Source organism: Capricornis sumatraensis, chromosome 5 (genome assembly GCF_032405125.1).
Source record: "Capricornis sumatraensis isolate serow.1 chromosome 5, serow.2, whole genome shotgun sequence".
In the NCBI taxonomy this organism is placed as follows: Eukaryota; Metazoa; Chordata; class Mammalia; order Artiodactyla; family Bovidae; genus Capricornis; species Capricornis sumatraensis.
In genome coordinates this window covers 107,496,225-107,519,087 of record NC_091073.1, presented here as the reverse complement: position 1 = coordinate 107,519,087, position 22,863 = coordinate 107,496,225, and the positions used below count along the sequence as shown (strand labels likewise).

General features: G+C 44.8%; 1 protein-coding gene across 1 annotated transcript in view; it reads left to right on the top strand.

The window, feature by feature from the left end:
• The window catches only part of HIPK2 (homeodomain interacting protein kinase 2), a 193,872-nt gene that overhangs the window by 157,347 nt on the left and 13,662 nt on the right, over positions 1–22,863 (top strand). Inside the window, exons 10-12 of the mRNA XM_068973409.1 lie at positions 5,633–5,775; positions 9,151–9,330; positions 13,446–13,727. Coding sequence (XP_068829510.1) covers positions 5,633–5,775; positions 9,151–9,330; positions 13,446–13,727 — 605 coding nt within the window. The remainder of the gene's footprint in view (positions 1–5,632; positions 5,776–9,150; positions 9,331–13,445; positions 13,728–22,863) is intronic.

The following is a 22,863-nucleotide window of genomic DNA, read 5'->3' as shown; positions in this document are numbered from 1 at the left end:
CCTGTTTTGGTGTTTGCATACTTAACCCTAGTAAGCCAAGAGCCACCTCTGAAAGAGATGATACGTAGCATCGCCTACTAGCTAAAGTGGATGTTCCTCGTCGTTCAGTTCGGTGGAAACCGACAGGCCCAGCACTTCCGGATTTGTCTTAGTCCTTCAGTCATAGCAGGGAAGGGCTTTACCAACTGCCTACTTGAAAAGGAGTCCTTAGAGCACTATAAATCTCCAGGTGGATTTAACCTACAGCTCTAAGTGGGGAAGTGAACCAAAATTACATGTACAAGGATTTTAATTGCTACAGTGTTTATAACAGGGAAGTGCTGGAAGCAATTTGAATGTTCATCAGTAGAAAATTTGTTTAAATTGATAAGGGCATAAAATGGAACACCATCTAGCCATTGGAAAAGGACATGGTAGATCAAAGTGTCTTGACATGCAGCGTTGTCTAAGAGATATTAACTTAAAAATTAAAAAAAAAAAAGAACAAAACCAAGAACTGTCCTGTCCTATCCAGTGTCATTGTGTGTCTTTTTTGTTTATTGATTGCTTTTGATTTTTCTTGTTTGTCACCCAATCCATGCCAATATGTTAGCCTGTTAAGGTGGAGCTTTCTCCTAGATATATTTTAATGATCCCTTCAAAGGAAAAAAAATTAGCAACTTGCAAAACTAGGCAGATTCTTTACCCTCTGAGCCACCAGGGAAGCTCTAAAAAACTAGTATGGCAGCTGTGTTTTTTTAAAAAAGCAATAATTAAACATTAACACTGATGCCTTCATTTTTCATGGAATTAGGTTAGGTATCAGGCAGAGGCACTCCAAATATTATTACTTTAAATATATCCCCAAATTTCAGTATATTTCTTTTTATTTAAATGTTTAAACCTTTTCAAGGAATTTGTGCATGTTTAGAAATGGTCTTTTGAATCCGTCCCTCATGTTAGCTTTGTTTGCTCTGCCATTTTCCAACCCCTCCTCGCCAGTAGCATCATATGTCCCTAAAATGGGAGACAGTCTCTCTGGTGTACCCCGAAGATGTGTCTCTAGAAATAATCACACTCTCTCATTTCAGTAACACGAGGGTGATCATATGGATCGCTTTACCAGTAATGGTTTTTTGGTATCGCCTAAAAGGAGCTTTCACCTCTGTCCGCCCAGCCCCCAGCCAAGAACTGGCATCTTGACCACCATCAGAAATTGTGAATGAGGGACTTCCCTGCTGGTCCAGTGGCTGAGACGCCACGCTCCCAATGCAGGGGGCTCAAGTCCAATCCCCGGCCAGGGAACTAGACCCCACATGCCATGATTAACGTCATACGCCACAACTAAAGATGCTGCCTGCCACAACAGAGGCTGAAGATCCCACATGCTGCAGCTAAGACCCAGCACAGCCAAATAAATAAAATAAATTTTTAAAATTTTAAAAAAGAAACTGTGTATGAGCCAGTAAAGGTAGAGGGATGGGAAGTACACGCCTTGATTGAGATGGTATCTCACTTTTCAAATGGCAGGATCCCGAACCCCCTTGGACCATCCGGAGCCCCCAGGATATGGAGATTTCCGTTTGCCAGATCCTTGTAGACTCCGCCCTGCTGTGAAGAAGTTGTGTGCATTCTTCTAGCCAGTTAACTCCTATCACCTGAACCCCTTTAAATGTTTTCCTGAGGATAAACCATTGTCTTGGATTCTTTACCCTTTCCAAAACACAAAACTTCAACGCTTCTCAGAACCTTCTCTAGTCATTTTCAGCAACCAGTCTTTCCAACCATTCTGTCTTGCTGTCTGTGGCAGTCTTGCTGGGTGCCTGATATTGCTAATAAATAAGGAAGACTTTTTCATACGACTCTTAGGCACCTGATCCTGAGTTGGGCCATCATTTTTGTGTATCACCTCCATAGAAAGTGTAGCATATTGGCTGAGAGCATGGGCTCTGGAATTCCACTGCCCATGTTCAGATAGCAGCCTCACCACTCACTGGCTGTTTGACTTCAGAGAAGTTATTTTTGAATTTAAATTTAATTCTTTTTCAAAGTAATACATGTGTCTAATTGTTACAGTTAAATGCCACCACAAACGTCTAAGAAAATAGTAGTCTCATGCCTATCCCATCCCCAATTTCTGTTCCCCCAAAACTATCATTTTTTAATTAATCTACTTTAAATGGAGGCTAATTACTTTACAATATTGTGGTGGTTTAACTGTTTCATTTAGTTATTTAAATCCATGTTTCTAAATAGCATTCTTTAACTGTTTCTTACTGAATTTTCCACTTTAAGTATCAATCAACCATGGAAGAATGCTTAGCCCTCTAACCCTCCATCCCCAGAACACACAAGCCTACTCGCATGCACACTCTCTTCCTCTCTCTCTCACTTTTCCTTTCTCCCTTTTCCTCCCTTGTAAGTTTTTATTCAACCACTTTATATTATCTACATAATTATTATCATCAATAGTGTATTATATTATTCTCAACTGAGCCTCATAACATACTATGATTCTGCTTCCTTTCCTGTATAGGTTGTTTTTCCTAGAATTAGTATTGTCTCATCTTTTCATTGGGTCAGTTTCCTCTGTATGTATTATTAGGCAGCCCCAACGTCTTCCAGAGCTCTAAAAGGCTTGTGTGTTTAATATATTGGTGTCTTTGAGCATATTGAGAAGTTAAGTGGCTGTTGTTTTTCCTCTCTTTCTGAAAGCTTTCTAAGACTTTCCTTGTCCATGGTGGACATAGTGTCCATGAGATTCATGGCTCCATGCTTTCTCATGAGTCTTTTAGAATACACTGTCCGGTACATCCTATTTGCCCTTTTTATCTGGAGAACTTTCTTCTATTTTTGCCCTTGTTAACTTCTTCCCCTACATTTTCTCTGTTCCTTCTTTGTGGAATTCCTGCTAGTTGAGCGCTGGTACTTCTGAACTGATCTAATGATTTTCATATCTCCCACCCTCACCCCCATCCACCTTTTCCCTGTATGTATTCTATCTATGCTACTTTCTAAAATTTTCCCATCTGTATGGAATTGTTCATTTCTGTTGTCATTGTTCCCATTTCCAAGAGTTTTCTTGTTCTCAGAATATAGATATATATCTTTTATATCTTGTTTCATGGATACATATACACATTTAGTCTCTCTCAGGACACTAATTACATATATTTTTAGATTTTCTTCTGATTCCTATACTGTTGTTGTTCCTCAGAGTTTCATTTTTTGTTTTAGTCTCCTTCATGATAGGAACTTCCTTTAAAGTCTGGTGGTCGTTGGCTCTTCATTCATATCTAAGACTGAAGGACTGAAAACTAACTGGAAAGCTTCAGGGGCAGCGGGGTGGGCTTCTCTGTTGGATAAGGAGTGAGCTCAGCATTGTCATTGGCAGGGCCCCTCTCGTCGAAAGTATCTGTAGTTTTCTCTTGGAATGGTCAGTTTCCCTGGAGAGAATCCAGCAGCTTCCTGCTTGAAGATTGGGGGTGGGGGTGGGAGGTAATAATCCTTCATACCAGGAATCTGAGGGTGACAGAATCCCAGGGTGTAATATTCCGACTTTACCTTCCGTTCCTTCAGTCTGCTAACTTAGTAATAACTCTTCTGTTTTCCAGCTTCTGAAATTCTGTTCACTGTTATTGTCCCTCCCTGTTCCCTGTGTCCTTATGGATCTATATGTATTTTTTCATTCCTTCACTGTCATTTTAGTTGGGCTTAAAAGAGGGAGAGCTGTAAATGTATGTTTAATTTACTATGTGTCCAGGCAAGCTATGTGTATCAGTTTATTCACCTGAGAAGTGGGAGGGGAGAATAGTCCCTACTCACAAGACGGGTGTTAAGATAAAGTCAGAGAATCCATTTATGGTCTTAGCTCTATGCCTGGCACACAATGTACATCCAGAAATATTGGCTCTAATCTTACAGATTATACAGTAGTAATAAATTATAGAAATATCTGATGCAAAGTGTTGTCTCAAATGAGTTGAACATATCCATCAGTGATAGAGGTCCAGAAATATCTTTTTGCCCCATCTCTTTGAGGTAAAATGCTAAGATTCATTTTAGAGAAACAGGGAAGAAATAAGTCCTTAGCTTGATATCAAGATTCATTATTTCAAAATGACATTAGTCAAAACACAGGCTTTTCATGGAATCTGAAATAAGTTCCAGACAAAATCAGTAGAATTCTTATTGCCAATGAGACTATTGTTCATTTAAGCTTTTGAGCTCATAATTATTTTAATCAATTAAATTATTTTTCTGCTTACTGTGTTTGAATTCAGTAAACCTGAAATACAGTTAAGTATAGCTAATTGCCTTTGAATTGCTTCTTTCATTTTATCAGCAAACATTTCTTAAGCACTTATTGTATAATCTGTGGTCCCTGAGCTTTTTGACTATATTTTAAAAGATCGGTAAGCAAACAGGCAATATCTAAAAGGCATAAGAGATCTCACTGAGTCTCACGTGCAACAGTGTAACAGGATAGACCAGGTGAACTATGCACTCACATCTAAGAGGAAGCCGTAGCATTTTAGTACACATCACTGTTTATGAAGTTTTGACTCAAATTTATAATCCATTTCTAGAAGTGCTTGTTTGTTGATGGGAGCCAAAACACACATATTGAACATATGCAGAGTTTGTGGAGCACTACATTATATTAATTAGCCAGTGTTAGTCATCTCCAGCCTGACGGAAAGAGAGAGAAAGAGCTAAGATCCCAAGTCCTTAACTCCTTGACCTTCCTAAGAGGTATTTTACCTTAGCAGCATTCCTTCAAGTGTCCAACTTTGGACAGCTGTGTTCAGGGTGAATCATTTAATAACCAAAGGCAAGCAGAATAGTGATTGAAGATACAGAGGGCTCAAAACACAACACACACACACACGTGTACGCACGCACACCTGTAAGTCTATTCAAGGAGGAATCGGGAAAGTTCATTTTCGACTTCTTAAGAAATAGCTTGGTGTTTATAAAAGATCAAACTGTGACTTCCTCACTGTTTCATTTTCTCCTTGAGGAGTCAAGGTATTCTCAGTTAAGCTCAAGATCCCAGCTAAGAATTTTACTTCATGCCTATTTGCCCTTGGATATAGGCAGGTGTCAGATACTTGGTGATCTCAGGATTATGATCAGGATACCAGATACTTGGTGATCTCAGGATTATGTTAACTTAGATTCAGAAGATAACACAAGTTGCACCTCTACATTCTAACTGCTAAACAAAAGGTAAAATATTAAATAAAGGATGCTAGGCGGAAAACTTCTTGAGGGCAAGGAGTTACCCTTGTATGATCCAATTCAACTCCTTCAATCTCTTGTGCACAGTTGTGTCACAAAACAAATCAGTAAGTGAACTTTTGGGAATTTTAAACGTTGTTCATTAGAGCAGATTTATAAATAAATCATTCTTCAGTGTGAATGAATCGCTTCCATATAGTTCTTTGCCCATATATCTACCTATTATCTTCTATTGACTTCACATGTGTTCATTTTATCTGCCCTGGTGTCTGAGTTCAGAGAGTAGGTCTCCACTGTCACACCTATCAAGGGGTCTAGCACAACCTTGAGCACAGAATAAGCATTTGACTCATGCCAACTGATTTATGATTGTCAGACATAGTGATAGCAGGTGACCTCTGTCCTACAGCAGGCCTGGCCAAGTGGGACCCAGCAGATTCTGCTTCCCCCGGCGTGGCAACAGCTGACCGGCGTGGCCACGCACACTTCGGTGCAGCACGCAACTGTGATTCCTGAGACCATGGCCGGCACCCAGCAGCTGGCCGACTGGAGGTGAGCAAGGCGCAGGCAGGGCTGGGATGGGAGGCACGTCGACCCAGAGGGCGGCCAGGCTGGCCAGAACCAGAATCCCCTGCTTTGTAGAGGGCTTTTTAAATTAACAAGAATAGCATGTGGCCTACCTGGGTTCAATCCCTTGTTTGGGAAGATCCCCTGGAGGAGGGCATGGGAACCCATTCCAGTATTCTTGCCTGGAGAATCCCATGGACAGAAGAACTAGGCGGGCTACAGTTCATGGAGTCACAAAGAGTCAGACATGACTGAGCAACTAAGCGCATGAGCGCACCATGTGGCCTAAGACTGCAGTGTAATGAGAGGTTATTTTTAAATAAATGTATAATGGAGAAGGAAATGGCAACCCACTCCAGTACTCTTGCCTAGAGAATTCCATGGACAGGGGAGCCTGGTGGGCTGCTGTCCATGGGGTCACGCAGAGTCAGGTACGACTGAAGAGACTTAGCATGCATGCATGCATTGGAGAAGGGAATGGCAACCCACTCCAGTCTTCTTGCCTGGAGAATCCCTGGGACAGAGGAGCCTGGTGGGCTGCCATTTATGGGTCTACACAATCGGACATGACTGCAGCGACTTAGCAGCAGCAGCAGCATACTAGGACACCAGAAAACCAGCTTGGTTACTTTAGGATCTGTTATCATTTTGAACTCCAAACTCAGTTCCATTATTTGATTCACCAGACTTGGCTTGGGATGATTTTTGGTTGTTTCTCCGAATTCACTTCCATTCCCAGAAAACAAAGATCTGTTGTCCATGAAAGGATGCAGAAGAGATCCAGGGGCTCCTTAGCAATTCTAGGAAGTGTTCTCAAGGTGTTTTCACACACGAGCATGCTGGAGTCACATCAGACCTCCTGGGGGAAGACTTGACAGAAGGGGGTTTATTTGGACTGGTAAACTCTGCTCTGTTTGCTGAGTGTGTCTCTTCAGTTGATGCTCATATCTTTGAGATCAAAGTACACTTTCCACAGAGCCCAGAGACATCCAGCTGACAGCCACAAGCACACCACAACCCCTGCACCTGTTTCCAGAACCTTCCACCCCATCCTACTCTCCATCTTCATCACTGACGCGTGACTCTGTTGTTCTTATGGCCACTTTCCATTCTTCCTTATACCATGCCACCTATGCCATCCCAACACCACCCTCAGTGCCCACCTTCACCAGTGCAGAGCCAAATGGCAGTCCCCCAAGTTGGCCCCAACTTCTCATGGCCCTCTGGGCTGTCTCTCTTTCAGCCGAAGCATCAGGGTAGGTCACACCCTTCACCCTCTGACAGTCCCCAAACCAGCCACGGAACCTCCCGACAGTTCTTTTTCTGTCCCATAAATCTGCTGTGAGTGAAAAGCTCTGATGAAAGGCAGAGAGACAGGGCCCCAGTCTAGCCTCAAGTGCAGCGTCCTCTGTCCTGCCATTTAGTTTTCTACTTACTAATTTACTAATTCTAATTTAGTAGAAAGAAGAGAGGAACGGAGGCCATTTATCACAGTCCCGTTCACTTTCCACTGACACCACCCCCCCACATCCACCGCCTCTCACTGGAAGCACTTTCAAGCCAGGTAAACTGGGCTCATTTCTGGCCCTGCGCGACCTGGGAAAGTTACTAAACCTCAGTTCTTCAGTTAAGTAGGGACAGTAATGCCTATTCATCCAATTGTTGGGAGGTTTAAATTTAAGATAAAAGACAAAGCACTTAACTGGTTTTAACATGTACCATCCAGCACCAGCCTTCCCTGGTGGCTCAGTGGGTAAAGGATCCGCCTGCAATGCAAGAGACCTGGGGTTGATCCGTGATTCTCAAAGATCCCCCTGGAGGAAGGAATGGCAGCCCACTCCAGTATTCTTGCCTGGAGAATCCCACAGAGGAGCCTGGCAGGCTACAGTCCATGGGGTCGCAGAGTTGGACACGACTGAGTGAATAACATTTCACTTCATACCAGCGCCTGATCCATGACAGGCAGCAATAAATCTGTTATCTGCCCTTCCTCCGTTCACAGCATGAATGCTCAGCAAGACCACCTTCCCTCTCCAGCTCATTAGCAGCAGCAACCAAGTGGAAAGCTGTTTGACCAGTTGTTTTTTTTCCTTACCCCTTTTTCTCCCAGAAGACCACACATATGCTGTACTTCCATTTCCCTTTGTCTTTCAGCATTTACAGCTTATTTAATTTCAGAGATACTGACATTCTTAACTCATTCATGCACATGTTATCTCTCATCCCTCCTCATCTCTTACCTGGTTACCACAGGAGAGACCTAAAGCCAACACAGTTTCTTTTCAGTCTCTTCTCCATTTCATATGTAACCCAAAGAACATCTGGAATCATGGCTAGTGCTAGACCTGTGTCAAAGGGAAAAATGTCTTGTCTGTAGAAGAAACAGCAACAAAGTAAAGGAGTTATAACATCAGTTTTTAAAGTTCACTTAAATGTCCAAAAGGCTATCAGGATCTCTACAAAAGTGTCTCCCTACTTCTCTTTGTGTTCAATTTTTTCCCTAAATTTCATAGGATTTTAAAAATTCATATGAACTCTCCTATAGCCATGTATTAAATGGGTTTTATGGGCTACTCTCTAAATTCATCATCACTCTTAATATTTCTGTGGGAATAAGCCTAACAGCAGATCTCACATACAACAACCCAGATCTCACATAACCCATTTTCAGGATTATGACTGCCAATATTTCTATCAACATGTGTCTGTTACTAATTTTCACTTAGTACCAAACTCTATACATGTCTAGTCAACCTTCAGTTAATCTAATTGTTCATTCAAAAAGCATGTAACTCACTGATCAGCTGCTACATTCCTGAACATTGTGCTAACTGCTGAAAGAATTCTAAAGAATATTAACACTTCCTAATGCCAGAAAGACATACCTCCCAGTCTTCAAAGTTTGTTTTTCACATAAACTACAATATTCTTATTTACAAAATGGTATTACTAAGATATCCTGCTTACCTCACAGAGTGGAACAACCCATTGAAGGCGCTTTGTAAATTATAAAATACACAGCCCAGTTAGCTGTTTAGGGTCTTGAAGAGCAGAAGGGAATATTTATTTCCTCTCCCCAGAACTTAAGCTGAGTCCGCCTATTTGGCATTCTCCCCACTTGAAATATGCCCTTTCTCACTCACCAACAAATTGTGTCCACGCCACTTAAACATTCCTACACCAGAGACACTCAATGAAGTCACCTGGGAAGGCTCATCTCATCAACAACTATCCCCTCTGTGTGAGAACTACCTTTTGATTTTAATTTGACTTTTAATGGCGGGGAGGGAACTTTATCTTCTAAAGGAGCTCTGTTTCTATTAAACCATCAAAGAATCTGTTTTCCCATTTCCCTTTCAGGAACACACATGCTCATGGCAGCCATTACAATCCCATCATGCAGCAGCCTGCGTTGTTGACTGGTCATGTGACCCTTCCAGCAGCTCAACCCTTAAATGTGGGTGTGGCCCACGTGATGCGGCAGCAACCTACCAGCACCACCTCCTCCCGGAAGAATAAGCAACACCAGTCCTCTGCGAGGTAGGTGTGTAAGAAGTGTTACAGAAAGAAAACTTCAAGGAGATTGGAAGTTAAAGATCTGGATCCCTGGAATGGGATTTTGAAGGAGGCACTCATCCTGAGGTCTCTGTGAGTGCTGGCTCTACCAGCACCCTAAGGGTGGGGCCCTCAGACCACAGCGTTCAGTGTCCCCGTCTTGAGTGATTCTGTCCCCTTCCACTTATCTAGAAAACACTGACTGCCCTCTGAAGATGCATTTTTGAAACTATAACTTTTTTTTAGAAGTAGTAGAGAAATGTGCTTTATTTGAGTCTAATGTCAGAAATTTAACTCATTCAGCTATTTGCTAAAATATAATGGCACCCCACTCCACTACTGTTGCCTGGAGAATCCCATGAGCGGAGGAGCCTGGAAGGCTGCAGTCCATGGGGTCGCCGACGGTCGGACATGACTGAGCAACTTCACTTTCACTTTTCACTTTCATGCATGGGATAAGGAAATGGCAACCCACTCCAGTGTTCTTGCCTGGAGAATCCCATGGACGGGGGAGCCTGGTGGTCTGCCATCTATGGGATCGCGCAGGGTCGAACATGACTGAAGCGACTTAGCAGCAGCAGCAAGCAGTAACATTGGTTAATCATAGACACTACCAGAAGAACAATGATCTTTCCCATTTCCTCTAAATCCAGTTTCATCTCCATGAACTCTTCAAAAAAATTAAGATTGACCAAAGGCCATGTGCTTTTGTTCATTTTATATGGTATTTTGGAAAAGGTAAAACTATAGAGTGTGTAGATTGAAGATTGCTGGGAAAGATTGAAGGCCGGAGGAGAAAAGGACAGAGGTTGAGATGGCTGGATGACATCACCAACTCAATGGACATGAATTTGAACAAGCTCTGGGAGATAGTGAAGGACAGGGAAACCTGGTGTGCTGCAGTCCATGGGTCGCAAAGAGTCAGATACAACTGAACAACGACAAAGCTATAGAGACATAGATCAGATCAGGAGCTGCTAAGGACTAGAGGGAACTTTTCAAGGTGATGACAAATTTCTGTATCTGCATTGTGATGGGAATTACATGACTGTACATTTGTTAAAACTCATCAAACAATTCAAAGGGGTGTCTTACACTATATGTAAATGATACCTCAATATACCTTACTTAAAAAAATAGAGATTTCCTAACAAAAAAATTGAGATCAAAATTGTATGGCTGTAAAATTGTTCCTACATCTCTCTCCAGTGGCTTGGAGGTCCCTAATTGTTTATTTGGAGTAGGTTAATCAAGAGAAGTCAAGTAATACATGAAATGTCTAGTGAATTTTGTTTTTATACTTCCTTGGACAGCAAGATGCCAGAGATTAGATCTGCCTCTTTTCATTCGTTTTCATGTGAAAACTAATCCAAGAGCTGACTTCCTGAAGTTGTCATCCTTCCTGAACAAGATTCTTATTTGGTTGTTTCTGACAACTTAGGGAAATTCATGTCGGATCAGTGGCAGGCTTCCAGAATGCTTTTGTTTGACAGCTCTGTGATAGAACACCCATGTCTGTGTTAGACTGGGTGGCACCAGAGGCCCCTGGCTCAGTCCTCATGGGCTGTCCTGCTCAGTCTGGTGTGTGGTCACCAGAACCGTGGTCTGGCTTGAGCTTGGCCTCTGTATGCTCACTTTGGCCAGGTAGGGGCAAGAAGAACCCTTAGCCTCTGACCTGTTGGTAAGTCCCTCTTTGTTGCCTTCTTACCACACAGCTAGCTTTAGAAGGCTCACTGCCAGCGCATTTCAAGATCAGTGGGACTATAGTGAAAATTATGGGTTTGCCTATTTTAAAGACCAATGCCTTAGGCAAAACAATTGGAGAAACCAGAAGGCTCTCCCCTTTAGCAGACGGTACGATCAGGCCTAGTTTTCTTTAAAAATGCCAAGTAGACATATTTTAACTGCTCGAGTAGTGAAAACTTAATCTCAAAATTGTACCATGTTAGTAATAACAAATACAGAGTTCTCTGGTAAGTACAAATAATAGAACAATCTTATCAGTGAAACTTCCTTCTTATTAGGAGCCCCCCAAAAGGAACAAGCAACATATCTGATACCAACTAAACAGAAAATTAAATAGACCCACCTTTATGGAGTTATTTTCATCTAATTACCTTCCCTTTAGCTAGAAGGTGCTAGAATCTCTAAGGACATATCACAATCTTAAGTTTCATTATAGGCTGGCTTTGGTCTCATTGTATAGATACAACCAAGGTCAGCAACAGTTGATGGGGAGGGGAAGGGTAAGGTCTTTTTTCTCTAAAGTTACCAGAAACTACATTGGCGTTTTTGATAAGTAATTTCTAGTTGATCAAAATCAAGAGTTACAGGTCCCTTAAGCATACATTTTCCTTTTGCATTTTTCCTGGTTTTTCATTGCAATTGAAACAGACTGGTAAGCTTCCTGTGAGGCTCATGTGTCAAAATCCAGGATTTTCTTTGGGTTTTTTTTTGGTTGCACTGCGAGGCATGTGGAATCTTAGTTCCACAACCATGGATTGAACCCATGTCCCCTGCATTAGAAGGCAGAGTCTTAACTACAAGACCGCCCATTAAGTCCCCAGAAAAATTAATTTTTGAAAAATTATAACCCCACAGATACTTTTATGGTCATGTCCTTTTCCCAGAGGAGGAAGGAGGCAAAGCTACACTTTAACCTTAGATCTTTTAGCTCCAGGAAGTTTTAGGAAATGAGTGTTGTCACTGAATCAGTGATAAACCAGCCATGAGCAAGGAAACGAAAGCTTTATGTGCAAATATCTTTTCTTCCACCTCCCTCCAAAATAAGACCTCACTCAGTACACTGGGGAGGATGACAAGATTGAACTTAGGAAGTTGGGCTTTGACCCTGAAGGCAGGGGGCTGTGTTGGGGCAGACACCCCTGAAATCAGCCCCCACCACAAGACTGGCCCAGTCCCTGGGCATGGTCCTCTGTCCTCTCCTGAGAGCCCTGGCTACCCAGTTTGTCCCTCAGCAGGTAGAGCCCAGAGAAGCCAGGATGCTGCCCTGTCTGTGAAGCAATTGAAAGAAAGAGTCCCACAGGCCACCGCCTCTGCAGTCTGGTTAAGCCCGAGTGCACTGGTCCTCTATCCGATTTATGGAGGGCAACACGGGGCTTCCCTGGTGGCTCACAGGTTAAAGCGTCTGCCTGCAGTGTGGGAGACCTGGGTTCGATCCCTGGGTCGGGAAGACCCCCTGGAGAAGGAAATGGCAACCCACTCCAGTATTCTTGCCTGGAGAATCCCATGGACGGAGGAGCCTGGTGGGCTACAGTCCACAGGGTCGCAAAGAGTCGGACATGACTGAGCGGCTTTACTTTCACTTTCTACAATGAATGGTGTCGGATTCGTGATCTCCAAAGAAGATACAACTTCAGGACCAGGGACCAGGCTTGAGCACTCAAGAGCTTTTGTATAGCAGAGTTTTATTAAAGTATAAAAAAGGGACAGAGAAAGCTTCTGACACAGACATCAGAAGTGGGAGGAGGAGTGCCCCCCCCATGCTAGTTTTAGCAAGCTGTTTTATGTCTGTTAGAAAGCTATTAATCATATAGAGACACCTCAAGGCTGAGGGAGTTTCACCAGGCCCCTCTCCCACAATATGCATTTTTGAGACAGGATGGCACGAAGTATGTCATCCCCAGCCATAAAACAATTGATATGAATACTGGTTTGTTGAGCTGTTATCAGCCAAAAGTTAGTCTTAGGTGGAACCATTTTGAAGAAAGGCAAATTCCAAAGCAAACACATAGTTTCATTAACATAGCTTAAGAAAAACATTTCCATAAGAAAAACGTGTTGGTTAGCTCAAGGTTTGAGAAAAGTTAAGTTCAGGTGGAACTAGGTGTTGTCATGGCAACACAGAATTTTTAAGAGAAAAAATTCTGACACTTGTAGTTTGTTTCCTCCTCTGCTTAAGGGAGAGAGAAAAAAATGTCTGACACTTGCAGCCTATTTCCCCTGTTTGGAGACCCGTGGCCTTCCTGCCTGTGACCCTCTCAATTTGGCCATGCTGGTGTTTCTAGACATTTGGGCTTCTTGCAAGAACCTGGCAGCTCTGACTTTCTCCCTGAGTGTGTGTGGCTTTATCGTTCCAGAAACGTCTCCACCTGTGAGGTGTCCTCCTCTCAGGCCGTCAGCTCGCCGCAGCGGTCCAAGCGCGTCAAGGAGAACACGCCTCCGCGCTGCGCCCTGGTGCACAGCAGCCCCGCCTGCAGCTCATCCGTCACGTGCGGCTGGGGTGACGGGGCCTCCAGCACCACCAGGGAGCGGCAGCGGCAGACGATCGTCATCCCCGACACCCCTAGCCCCACGGTCAGCGTCATCACCATCAGCAGCGACACGGACGAGGAGGAGGAGCAGAAGCGCGCCCCCACCAGGTGAGCCGTGACGCCTTCAGACAGCAGGAAGGAGCGGAGTGGGGGTGCGCGGGGCATGGCCGGCTCACCCAGAGACAGTTGGGGGTGGGCCTGGACCACTTCCCCGTCATCCAAAGTGGTGACTCATCCTTCTCTCCTGGCCCCTGAATCCTGGCCTTGGCATGTCCTGGAGCCCTAAAGTGAGTTCAGAGGATGGTCCAATAGATCTGGGCTTCTCGGGTGGCTCAGATGGTAAGGAAGCCACCTGCAAAGCAGGAGACCTCCGTTCAATCCCTGGGTGGGGAAGATCCCTGGAGAAGGGAATGGCAACCCACTCCAGTATTCTTGCCTAGAGAATCCCCACGGACAGGGGCGCCTCACAGGCTACAGTCCATGGGGTTGCAAAGAGTTGGACATAACTGAATGACTAACACTTCGCTTTCTACTTTTCAAACAGATTTCTATAATTATTGAAAGCCAAAAATAATTTCGAGTCAATTTGGTCTTAAAAAATAGTTATAGGCCCTCTACATTTGGGGGATGTGAGTCCATGTAAGTCAGGCACACAGTGCCATTATATTTCAGCCCTCATAAGCTAAAAATCTCTGCCTCAGGCTATTGAATGTATTCCCAGTTGGTCAGGCTGTTTCTCAAACATTGCCTTGGCTCGCTCAGAATTTGAGGTAATTGTCCAACTAATCAGAAATTTCCCTGTGTCTGATTAACCCAGTCTTTCAAACTGCCAGGTGGCCTTTTACCCAGAGAACATTACTGTTTATTCCAAAGTAGTAAGAGCTCATTTCACTCGCTGTATGCTTCTGGGGGAGAGGGAAGAAATATTTATTATATTTGCAAGACTGTTAAGCCTGGTGTTAGAGCCTCTTTCCTATACTTGCCAGCCAGACTGAAACAGAGTTTGGTGTGAGTTTGGGCTGTCTGGTGGTCCCCTGGAACTTTTCCCTCCAAAGAGTCGGTCCTCTGGTCGTTAGCATCCCCGAGCCTCGGGACCTTGTAGATCTGAAATCTCACAATCCCAACCTGCTGGCTCTTCCCACTGGGACCCAGGACCCGGGAAGGGAGGCCTGCCAGTCAGAGCACATCCTGTGACCCAGTGTGAAGATAACATTCACATTTGGGCCCAAATTATTAATTCCTAATTGGATACAATGTCACTGATTATAATCACAAATCCTTTTGATTAGATAATAAATTCTTACCTTTGAAATCATTACACGATGTACAGATAGACTGATTAAAACATTGTCACTACAGCTATTCCTTCCTGCATGGGGTATTCCCTTCCCACCTTTATAATGAGCTCAGCATCTTGTCTTTTCACGAGAAGGCTTGTGTAGCGCTCATTCCAGTGTCCTCTTTAATGGCCCAGCCTAGTTCAGTGTGTCTCAGAGAAGTGTGTGATGGAGCATTTCTGTCCTAGCATTGGGTCAGGTGCCAGAGGGGCCAAGGAACTGAGGGCTGGGGCATAGTGCTTCACTCCCAGCCTGCCTGTTCCAGAACTGGCCTCAGTTTCCTTTGGAGACTCAGTTTCCTTTGTTTCCTTAGGAGAGCCAGTCCCAAGCTGAGTCCATGCCCTGTGCCTCCCAGTCCCTTCCCAAAGGGAAAGCCTCCTCCCAGCCGCAGCCCGGGCCCTGGCCTGGAGCAGCGTGTTCACACATCTGTGGCATCAGGCATAAGAAGGACAGGCAACCTCACAGGCCCTTTGCCACAACTGGAAAAAAGCAATTTTAAAATCTGACAGTTGACTAGACTGGAATATTATTTTAACATTTGAATTGACACAGAATCTCAACATATGTGCTCAGGAGAGAACCGAATAGTGGTTCTGAAGGGAAGAAAGATGAGAAAACCATTTCTCCACCCATCAGGCTGCTGCCAAGGTTGAGGGCACAGAGCCAGCCGGAAGTACAGGCTGCCTCTGCAGCAGCCCCAGGGCCCAGAAAGAACAGAGCTGAAGCATGTGGCAGCATGGGAGGATCTTGGTGTCATTGAATCACGACTTAGGGGAGGGCAGGGGAGAGGCCGATGGGCAGGTGCATGTGTGAATGACAGCCAGAGACAGTGAGTGACAGTGGGCTGCTGAATACCGGAGATTCATAACATGGAGGACGCGGGGGCCGGCCTGCCTGCCTGCCCAGGGTAACAAGAGGCACCAGAGACATTCCATCAAACATGGGAGGCTGCCATTTGAGGCCAGAGCGAAACCGAGAAAGGCGTCAGCTGTCCACAGGTGTGATGGGAAACTCACAGAATGAGTAAACAGTGTTTTCCAGAGAGATCAAATAACTGTTGCCGTGAAGAAATGTTTGAGGACCCAGAAAGGCAGGAGAGGGTATTGGAACCTGAGGAGGATAAAACAGAAACCAGTAGCTATTTTATTTATAGAGAAACCATCGTGTAATGTGACCACATTAATGTGACTGCATTTTGTAATGAGGAAAAAGATAGGGGGAAATATGAGTACTCATTCTTAGAAGTCAGACTATCGTAAAATTTAACTGGGTAAATATTTATTGGCCCCACTGGTAAGATATTATGCTCGGAACCGCAGGTGCTGCATAAATAAGGTAGACAGTCTCTGTCCTCAGGAGGTTTGCAGGGTAATAAGCAAGATAAGACACGTACAAATCTTCATAACACAAAACAGGTTACCAGGCCTCTAAAAACTAGCAGAGGACTGTAGGGATTCAAAGGGGGAAGAGCTTGAGGAAATAGGGGAGAGGGGGCTTTTCAAGGTCAGTGGCCCTGATATGCTTAGACAATGGGTAGAGGTGAGGCTGCAAATTCCAGTGACAGAAGTGGTGGGCAGAGCCTCACAGGTGGGCAGAGGGGGATCAAGAACAGGTGGGGTTCGCTGATAAGAGAAAGTGGGAGGTCAGGACAAAAGGGATTTCAGAATGGAAAGGAGGATTTGGGGGGAATCTCCCCTTAGGTTGGCGTGGCTAGCTTTCCGAGGAGATGAGGAGCTCCCAGGAAAGCATCAGTTCTGGGAAAACAAGAACGGGACATGCCCCCAGTGCAGTCCACTGGGGAGCCGCCTGGTCACCCTCGGACTGGAAGCTTCTCTACCCGTCAGGGCTCCAATGTGAACCGTGGATGCATCCCTCCTTGACCCTGACCATCCTCATTCCCAAACCTAATTTCTCCCAGCTGTGAGCAACTTGATTCTGCTCTTCTGTGTTCTGACCTCATTTCCTGTTTGTGGCTCAGCCCCAGTACTGGCCCTGTAACCCTGCCTGAAATGCCGATGGCTTCCCCTCAGCCTCATGACAGCCTCTAGAGAGTTGAGGGAGGGGGTTGGGGGTTCCTGTGATGCTCACGGGGATGGTGAGCATGGGATCACGTGGCAGCATCTTTTAGAGCCGACCTAAGACAAGTAATCCTTGGTGGCTCAGTGGTAAAGAATCCACCTGCCAATGCAGGAGACGAGGGAGATGCAGGTTCGATCCCTGGCCCGGGAAGATCCCCTAGAGGAGGAAATGGCAACCCACTCCAGTGTTCTTGCCTGGGAAATGCTATGGACAGATGAGCCTGGTAGGCTACAGTCCATGGGGTCGCAAAGAGTCAGACATAAAAGTTAGCCACTGAGCACATAAGCACAAGCGTGTCAATAAATCTCCAGGACCAGGTGACATTGTCTAGAATTCTCAGGGGAATGCCAAGGCAAAATTATCATTCCCAGCCCCCAGCATGTGGCACTGTTAGCTGCCAGAGCAAACGGACACTCAACAACTCCTGCTTGTAAGAAGGACTCCAGAGTGTGAGGGGCAGGCTGGGGGTGAGTGAACCAGACAGGAAGGGGGTTGTAACAGACATTCCCCAGGAGTTTTCACCTGCACTGTCCCTGCATCATTTGATGAGCTGACACAAGGCTGGTAGTTGTAGTCCCATTTAATAGATGAGGAAACTGAGGTCTGAGAAAAGTAAGTCACCCAGACTGGCAAAGGTTCCAAGTAGCAGAATTGGGATTCAGGCTCTGTGACAGTGAGGAAATGGCAATCTTAATTACTGGCAAAAATAATTTATTTCTCCTTAGTCATTAATTCAACACCTTATAAATTATGTCCTCGGCCTCCTCTGACCGTAACCATGCCCACACCCATGGTCTCACCTGCTGTGTGCAGGGCACCAGGCCAGGGCAGTGGGGAGTCCAGGGCATGTTCACTGAGCCCTGACTCAGGCCGGGCATTGGTTGAGTGCAGCTGCTCTAGCAGCAGGCCAGGCAGAATTCATCTGTTCTCATTTCTTCAAGAAGGTTTGAAAAAGCGAGGAGGCCAGGCAAGACCCAGTGTCCTCCTCTTTTTCCATGTTGGATGAGGGGGCTCTGTGGTCATGGCTAGAGTTGTTTGTGTAAGGATAGAAAACATATATTTTTTGGATTCCCCAGGATTAGGTAGTAGAACCAGTCTTACTTTAAATGCACATAAATGATTTTGATGAGGGGAGCAGCTGACTCTCTGCATATGCTGAATAAGCCATCTTTTCTCCCTTGAAATTTCCCTGGAGAAGGCTTATGGGTGCCCGTTTTATTATTCAGACCTTTCTGCCAACCTTGCCTTGTGCTGAAGCTGTCTTTCAGGGGCCATGAGGCTACATCATACAGGCTTCCAGAGTGTGTGACCAGAGTGGCTCATTTCAGCTGATCCATTAGAAATCATTTTGCCCAGTCTCCATTATTCATTCATTTATCTGCTCATTCAATTATCTATTTCTGGTAGACGGGGTTCATTTACCGAGGTCATCAGGGCACCACTGTATCCTGCATCACTTTGTAAGTGATGCTCAGAGTGTTACAGCTAATCCGACCAAAATGTGAACTTCTCTAGGAGACTGATTCATCATTATCCCTAAGGATTTTAGACAGGGGTCATTCTGAAACTGTTTATCCCCCAAAAGTGTGACACCATCCCCCCACAATGTTCTTTTTGACACTAAATTGAAAATCCAGATAAGTTACTACAGAAAAGTCACAGTCAGGAAGCTGATGTGCTGCTGCCCAAAAGACGGCCTGAGGAATTAACATCCACTTAACAGGGCAAAGCGCACACACCCACTCAGGCCAACTTCGTGCTGTGCTGGTGGCGTCAGAACCAGGCTTGAGGAAAGAAGCAAAGGAACCCAGCACGCAGTGTCATTTGGAGGGCTTGTTACTTTGCGGTGTTAAGTTAAATCTGATGAACCAGTTTCCATCACCTGACTCTTCCTGGGAGATGTGTTTTGAGGAGAGTGCCCCATGGCTTCCTCTTTCCTGGGCTTCATTGAGAACATCCCAGTGGTTAAGGGCTGCACTTTATGAAAAGACTGCATTTTGAAGAGAAGACACTGCACCCAACTGTCTCCAGTCGCCAGTCCTCCACTTCCCCGTGTTACAAAGCCGTTACTGACGTGTAGTGACAACCTGCTGTCCTGCCTGCCTTCCACAGGGCAGAGGGAGGAGCGCAGGAGCAGCTTGGAAAGCACAGGCAGAGCCGTGCCCAGGGGACAGGCCCAGCATGATCAGGAGAGGCCTGCAGGCATGCAGAAGGCGGGGGCAGAGTAAACACCGGTTACTCCGCGTGATGCCTAAGGACCAGGCCACCCCTGGCTCCTTCCAGACCCCATTTCAGATTTCTCCAGAAGGTAGTCAAGTTGAAAGTGATCATAACAGTGACATGTGTATATTGCATATCTTGGGGCTTCCCAGGTGGCGGTAATGGTAAAGAATCCACCTGTTGGTGCAGGAGACATAAGAGATGTGGGTTTTGATCCCTGGGTCAGAAAGATCGATCCCCTGGAGAAGGAAATGGCAACCCACTCCAATATTCTTGCCTGGAGAATCCCATAGACAGAGGAGCCTGGCAAGGTACAGTCCATATTGAGAAACATACATATGTATATATATGGATATGGATATGGATAATGTAGCTCAAATGGAATATATGCACCAAATTTAAAATGTAGAGGTTTTCTTTCTTTTTTTGGTCCTCAGTCAGTTCACTCAGTCGTGTCCGACTCTTTGCGACCCCATGGACTGCAGCACGCCAGGCCTCCCTTGTCTATCACCACCTCCCAGAGCTTACTCAGACTTATGTCCATCAAGTCAGTGATGCCATCCAACCGTCTCATCCTCTGCCGTCCCCTTCTCCTCCTGCCTTCAATCTTTCCCAGCATCAGGGTCTTTTCCAGTGAGTCAGTTCTTCACATCAGGTGGCCAAACTATTGGAGTTTCAGCTTCAGCACCAACCCTTCCAATGAATATTCAGGACTGATTTCCTTTAGGATGGACTGGTTGGATCTCCTTCCTGTCCAAAGGACTCTCAAGAGTCCTCTCCAACACCACAGTTCAAAAGCATCAGTTCTTTGGTGCTCAGCTTTCTTTAAATTGGAGGCCACGTGATACATCGGAAGGAGCATGCTGGCCTGGGGGCATTGGCACCCCAGCCCCTCCAGTCACGTGCAGAGCTAGTTAAAGGCTGTTGGCCATTTCTCTCTGGTTGGGTGGAGAGGAAGTGGGAGCAGCACCCCCATGCAGGTGGCTGGACCAGCAGCTGTCATCTCCATCACTGGGCAGCTGTCCTTGGGAACAGTCCCACGCCCCATGCCTCTGTCGCCGACTTGGCCCCTGGTGGAACCCAAAGGAGGACCCTCAGTTGCCTTACATTCTCAGTGCTCATGGAGAGGAGGAGCTGTGTAGCTGGTGATAAAGAGGGAGTGCCGGCTCTGGACAACGCAACAGAAAAAAAAAAAAAACAGTAACAGAATTTAGAAGTGGGCTAAGGATTTGGACAGAGTTTACTTAAAAGAAGATGTACCAGCAGCCATATGAAAAGTGCTCAGCCTCCCTCATAATCAGGGAAATGCAAAGCAAAACCATGGTGTGATATCACCTCACACATGGCAGGATGGCTGTTACCAAAAAGACAAAAGCTGATAAGTGTGGATGGAGAAAGTGGAGACGTTGGAAGTCTTGTACACTGCTGGTGGGAATATAAGTTGGTGTAGCTACTATGGAAAACAGTGTGGAGGTTCCTCAAAAAAATTAAAAACAGGGACTTCTCAGGTAGCCCAGTGGTTAAGACTCCATGCTTCCAATGCAGGAGGTGCAGGCTCGATCCCCGGTCCGAGAACTAAGATCCCACATTCTGTGGGGCACAGCCAAAAAGTGAAAAGTAGAACTGTCATGTGATCTAGCAGTCCCACTTCTGAGTGTTTATCCAAAAGAATTAAAATCAGAACCTCAAAGAGATACCTACACTCCCATGTTGACTGCAGCATCAGTCACAGTAGCCAAGAAGTAGAAGCAACCTAAGTGTCCATCAGATGAATGGATAAAAAAAATGTGACCTGTGCATACAGTGGGATGCTATTCAGCCTTAAAAAGAAGGAAAATGTGCATTATGCGACCTCATACGTGAGCTATCTAAAATAGTCTAATTCACAGAATCAAAGAATTAAATCTCGGTTGTCAGGGGTTGTGAGTAGGGGGACATGGGCAGTCGCTAATCAACAGGCATAAATCTCAGTTACAATGAATAAGCTTCAGAGATCTGCTATACAGCGTCACTGATTGTATACTTAAAATTTTAAGAAAGTGGATCTCATGTTGCATATTCTTACCACAATAAAATAAAAAGTTTTAAATAAACTAAGACCACACTCAGTCACAAAAAGAAAAAGGAGCAGAAGAATGCTAGCGCTTGGTTCCAGCCCAGCTCTGTCCCCAACCAGCTATGTGACCTTGAACATCCAAGTGACCTAAAGCACCCAACATTTTCCTGTTCTGAAAATGAAAGTTATCATTTTCTCCACCTCATAGTCTGGCTGTGAGGATTCAAGGGGATAAAACATGTAAAGGACTTTGAACAGTAGTTGTGCATTCAGTAAACATTATCTATATTCAGTAATCAATGTCATAATAATAGAAGAGCACTTTTCACCTACAGTGTTGATTATGGCATGGAAAGTTCATTGGTGGAGATGAGTTTTGACTCTGGTCTTGCAGGATGGAATTAACCGGCAGATGGAAATCAGAAGCATATTCCAGGTAGGGTCTTACAGAGAAGGGGTCGCAGAATTGTGTCTGATTCTCCAGCCATGTTTTCTCCATTGGGGCTGATTTCTTTGCTTCTTAGCTCCTTGTTTCTTTTCATCACTTGAAAATGATGAAAATCATCTATTGCCATGACAACACAATGCAGTCGTGAACTCCAGCAGCTTTGTTCCTTATTCAGAAGTGACGTTCTGTCGAGGGCATTTAAGCAAGGATTTCTCATTCTGCTCTTGTCACTGTCTGTCTCACTTCCATTAACCAATTCATAATGGGATTGATAAGCTATCAATAATAATTAGACACTGTCGTGGGGTGAATCCCAGCAGAATCGACATAGAGGAGCTAAAAGAATCTGAAGTCATCGTGTCAAATGCGTGCTCATTTTTAAATTGACTCATTTAACAGCTTCCCTTTTGTTCTTTAATCTGCATAGTACATCAAGTAGAGCACAGAGATTCTAACAATAGAAGAGATTAGAAACAGAGCTATCAAATTAATTCACCTCTTCCAAACCTGTCACATGTAAACCCAAAAATGTAGGTATATCAGCATCAGACTGTGTTGTACCTGTCTGCTCATCAGGCATGGGGACTTCCAGCTCCGAAAAAATAGGGAGGAATCGCTGAAGAGCTCAGAGAGGTTTTATCCCACACTCCTGATAGATATCAAGAAAATGACACGCAGAATTCCTCTACCCCTTTGGTGGAAAGACTCACTACCTGTTAGGTTTCCATTAGAAGACGACTTTCAGTTCTGAGGGGTCATTTAGATCAGCTGTCAGCTTTATAAGACTCTTGCCAGAAAGCCATCCTCTGGTAACAGGAAGCTCACTGGTTCACGAATTGGCCCACTGTATGTTCGGATAATTCCAGTTGTCAGAAAATTCTTACTCGTATTGAGCTGAAGCTTCTCTGCAATTTCTAAACTTGAGTAAAGAATTCCAAGTACGTCCACCTTGAATTTGGTTATAGCTTGGCCAAAATTAGTGGGGTGGGGTATGTGTGTTTCATTTGCCCATTTTCTATTTGTGTGTTAGTCCCTCAGTCGTGTCTGACTCTTTGTGACCTCATGAACTGTAGCCTTCCAGGCTCCTCTGTCCATGGAATTCTC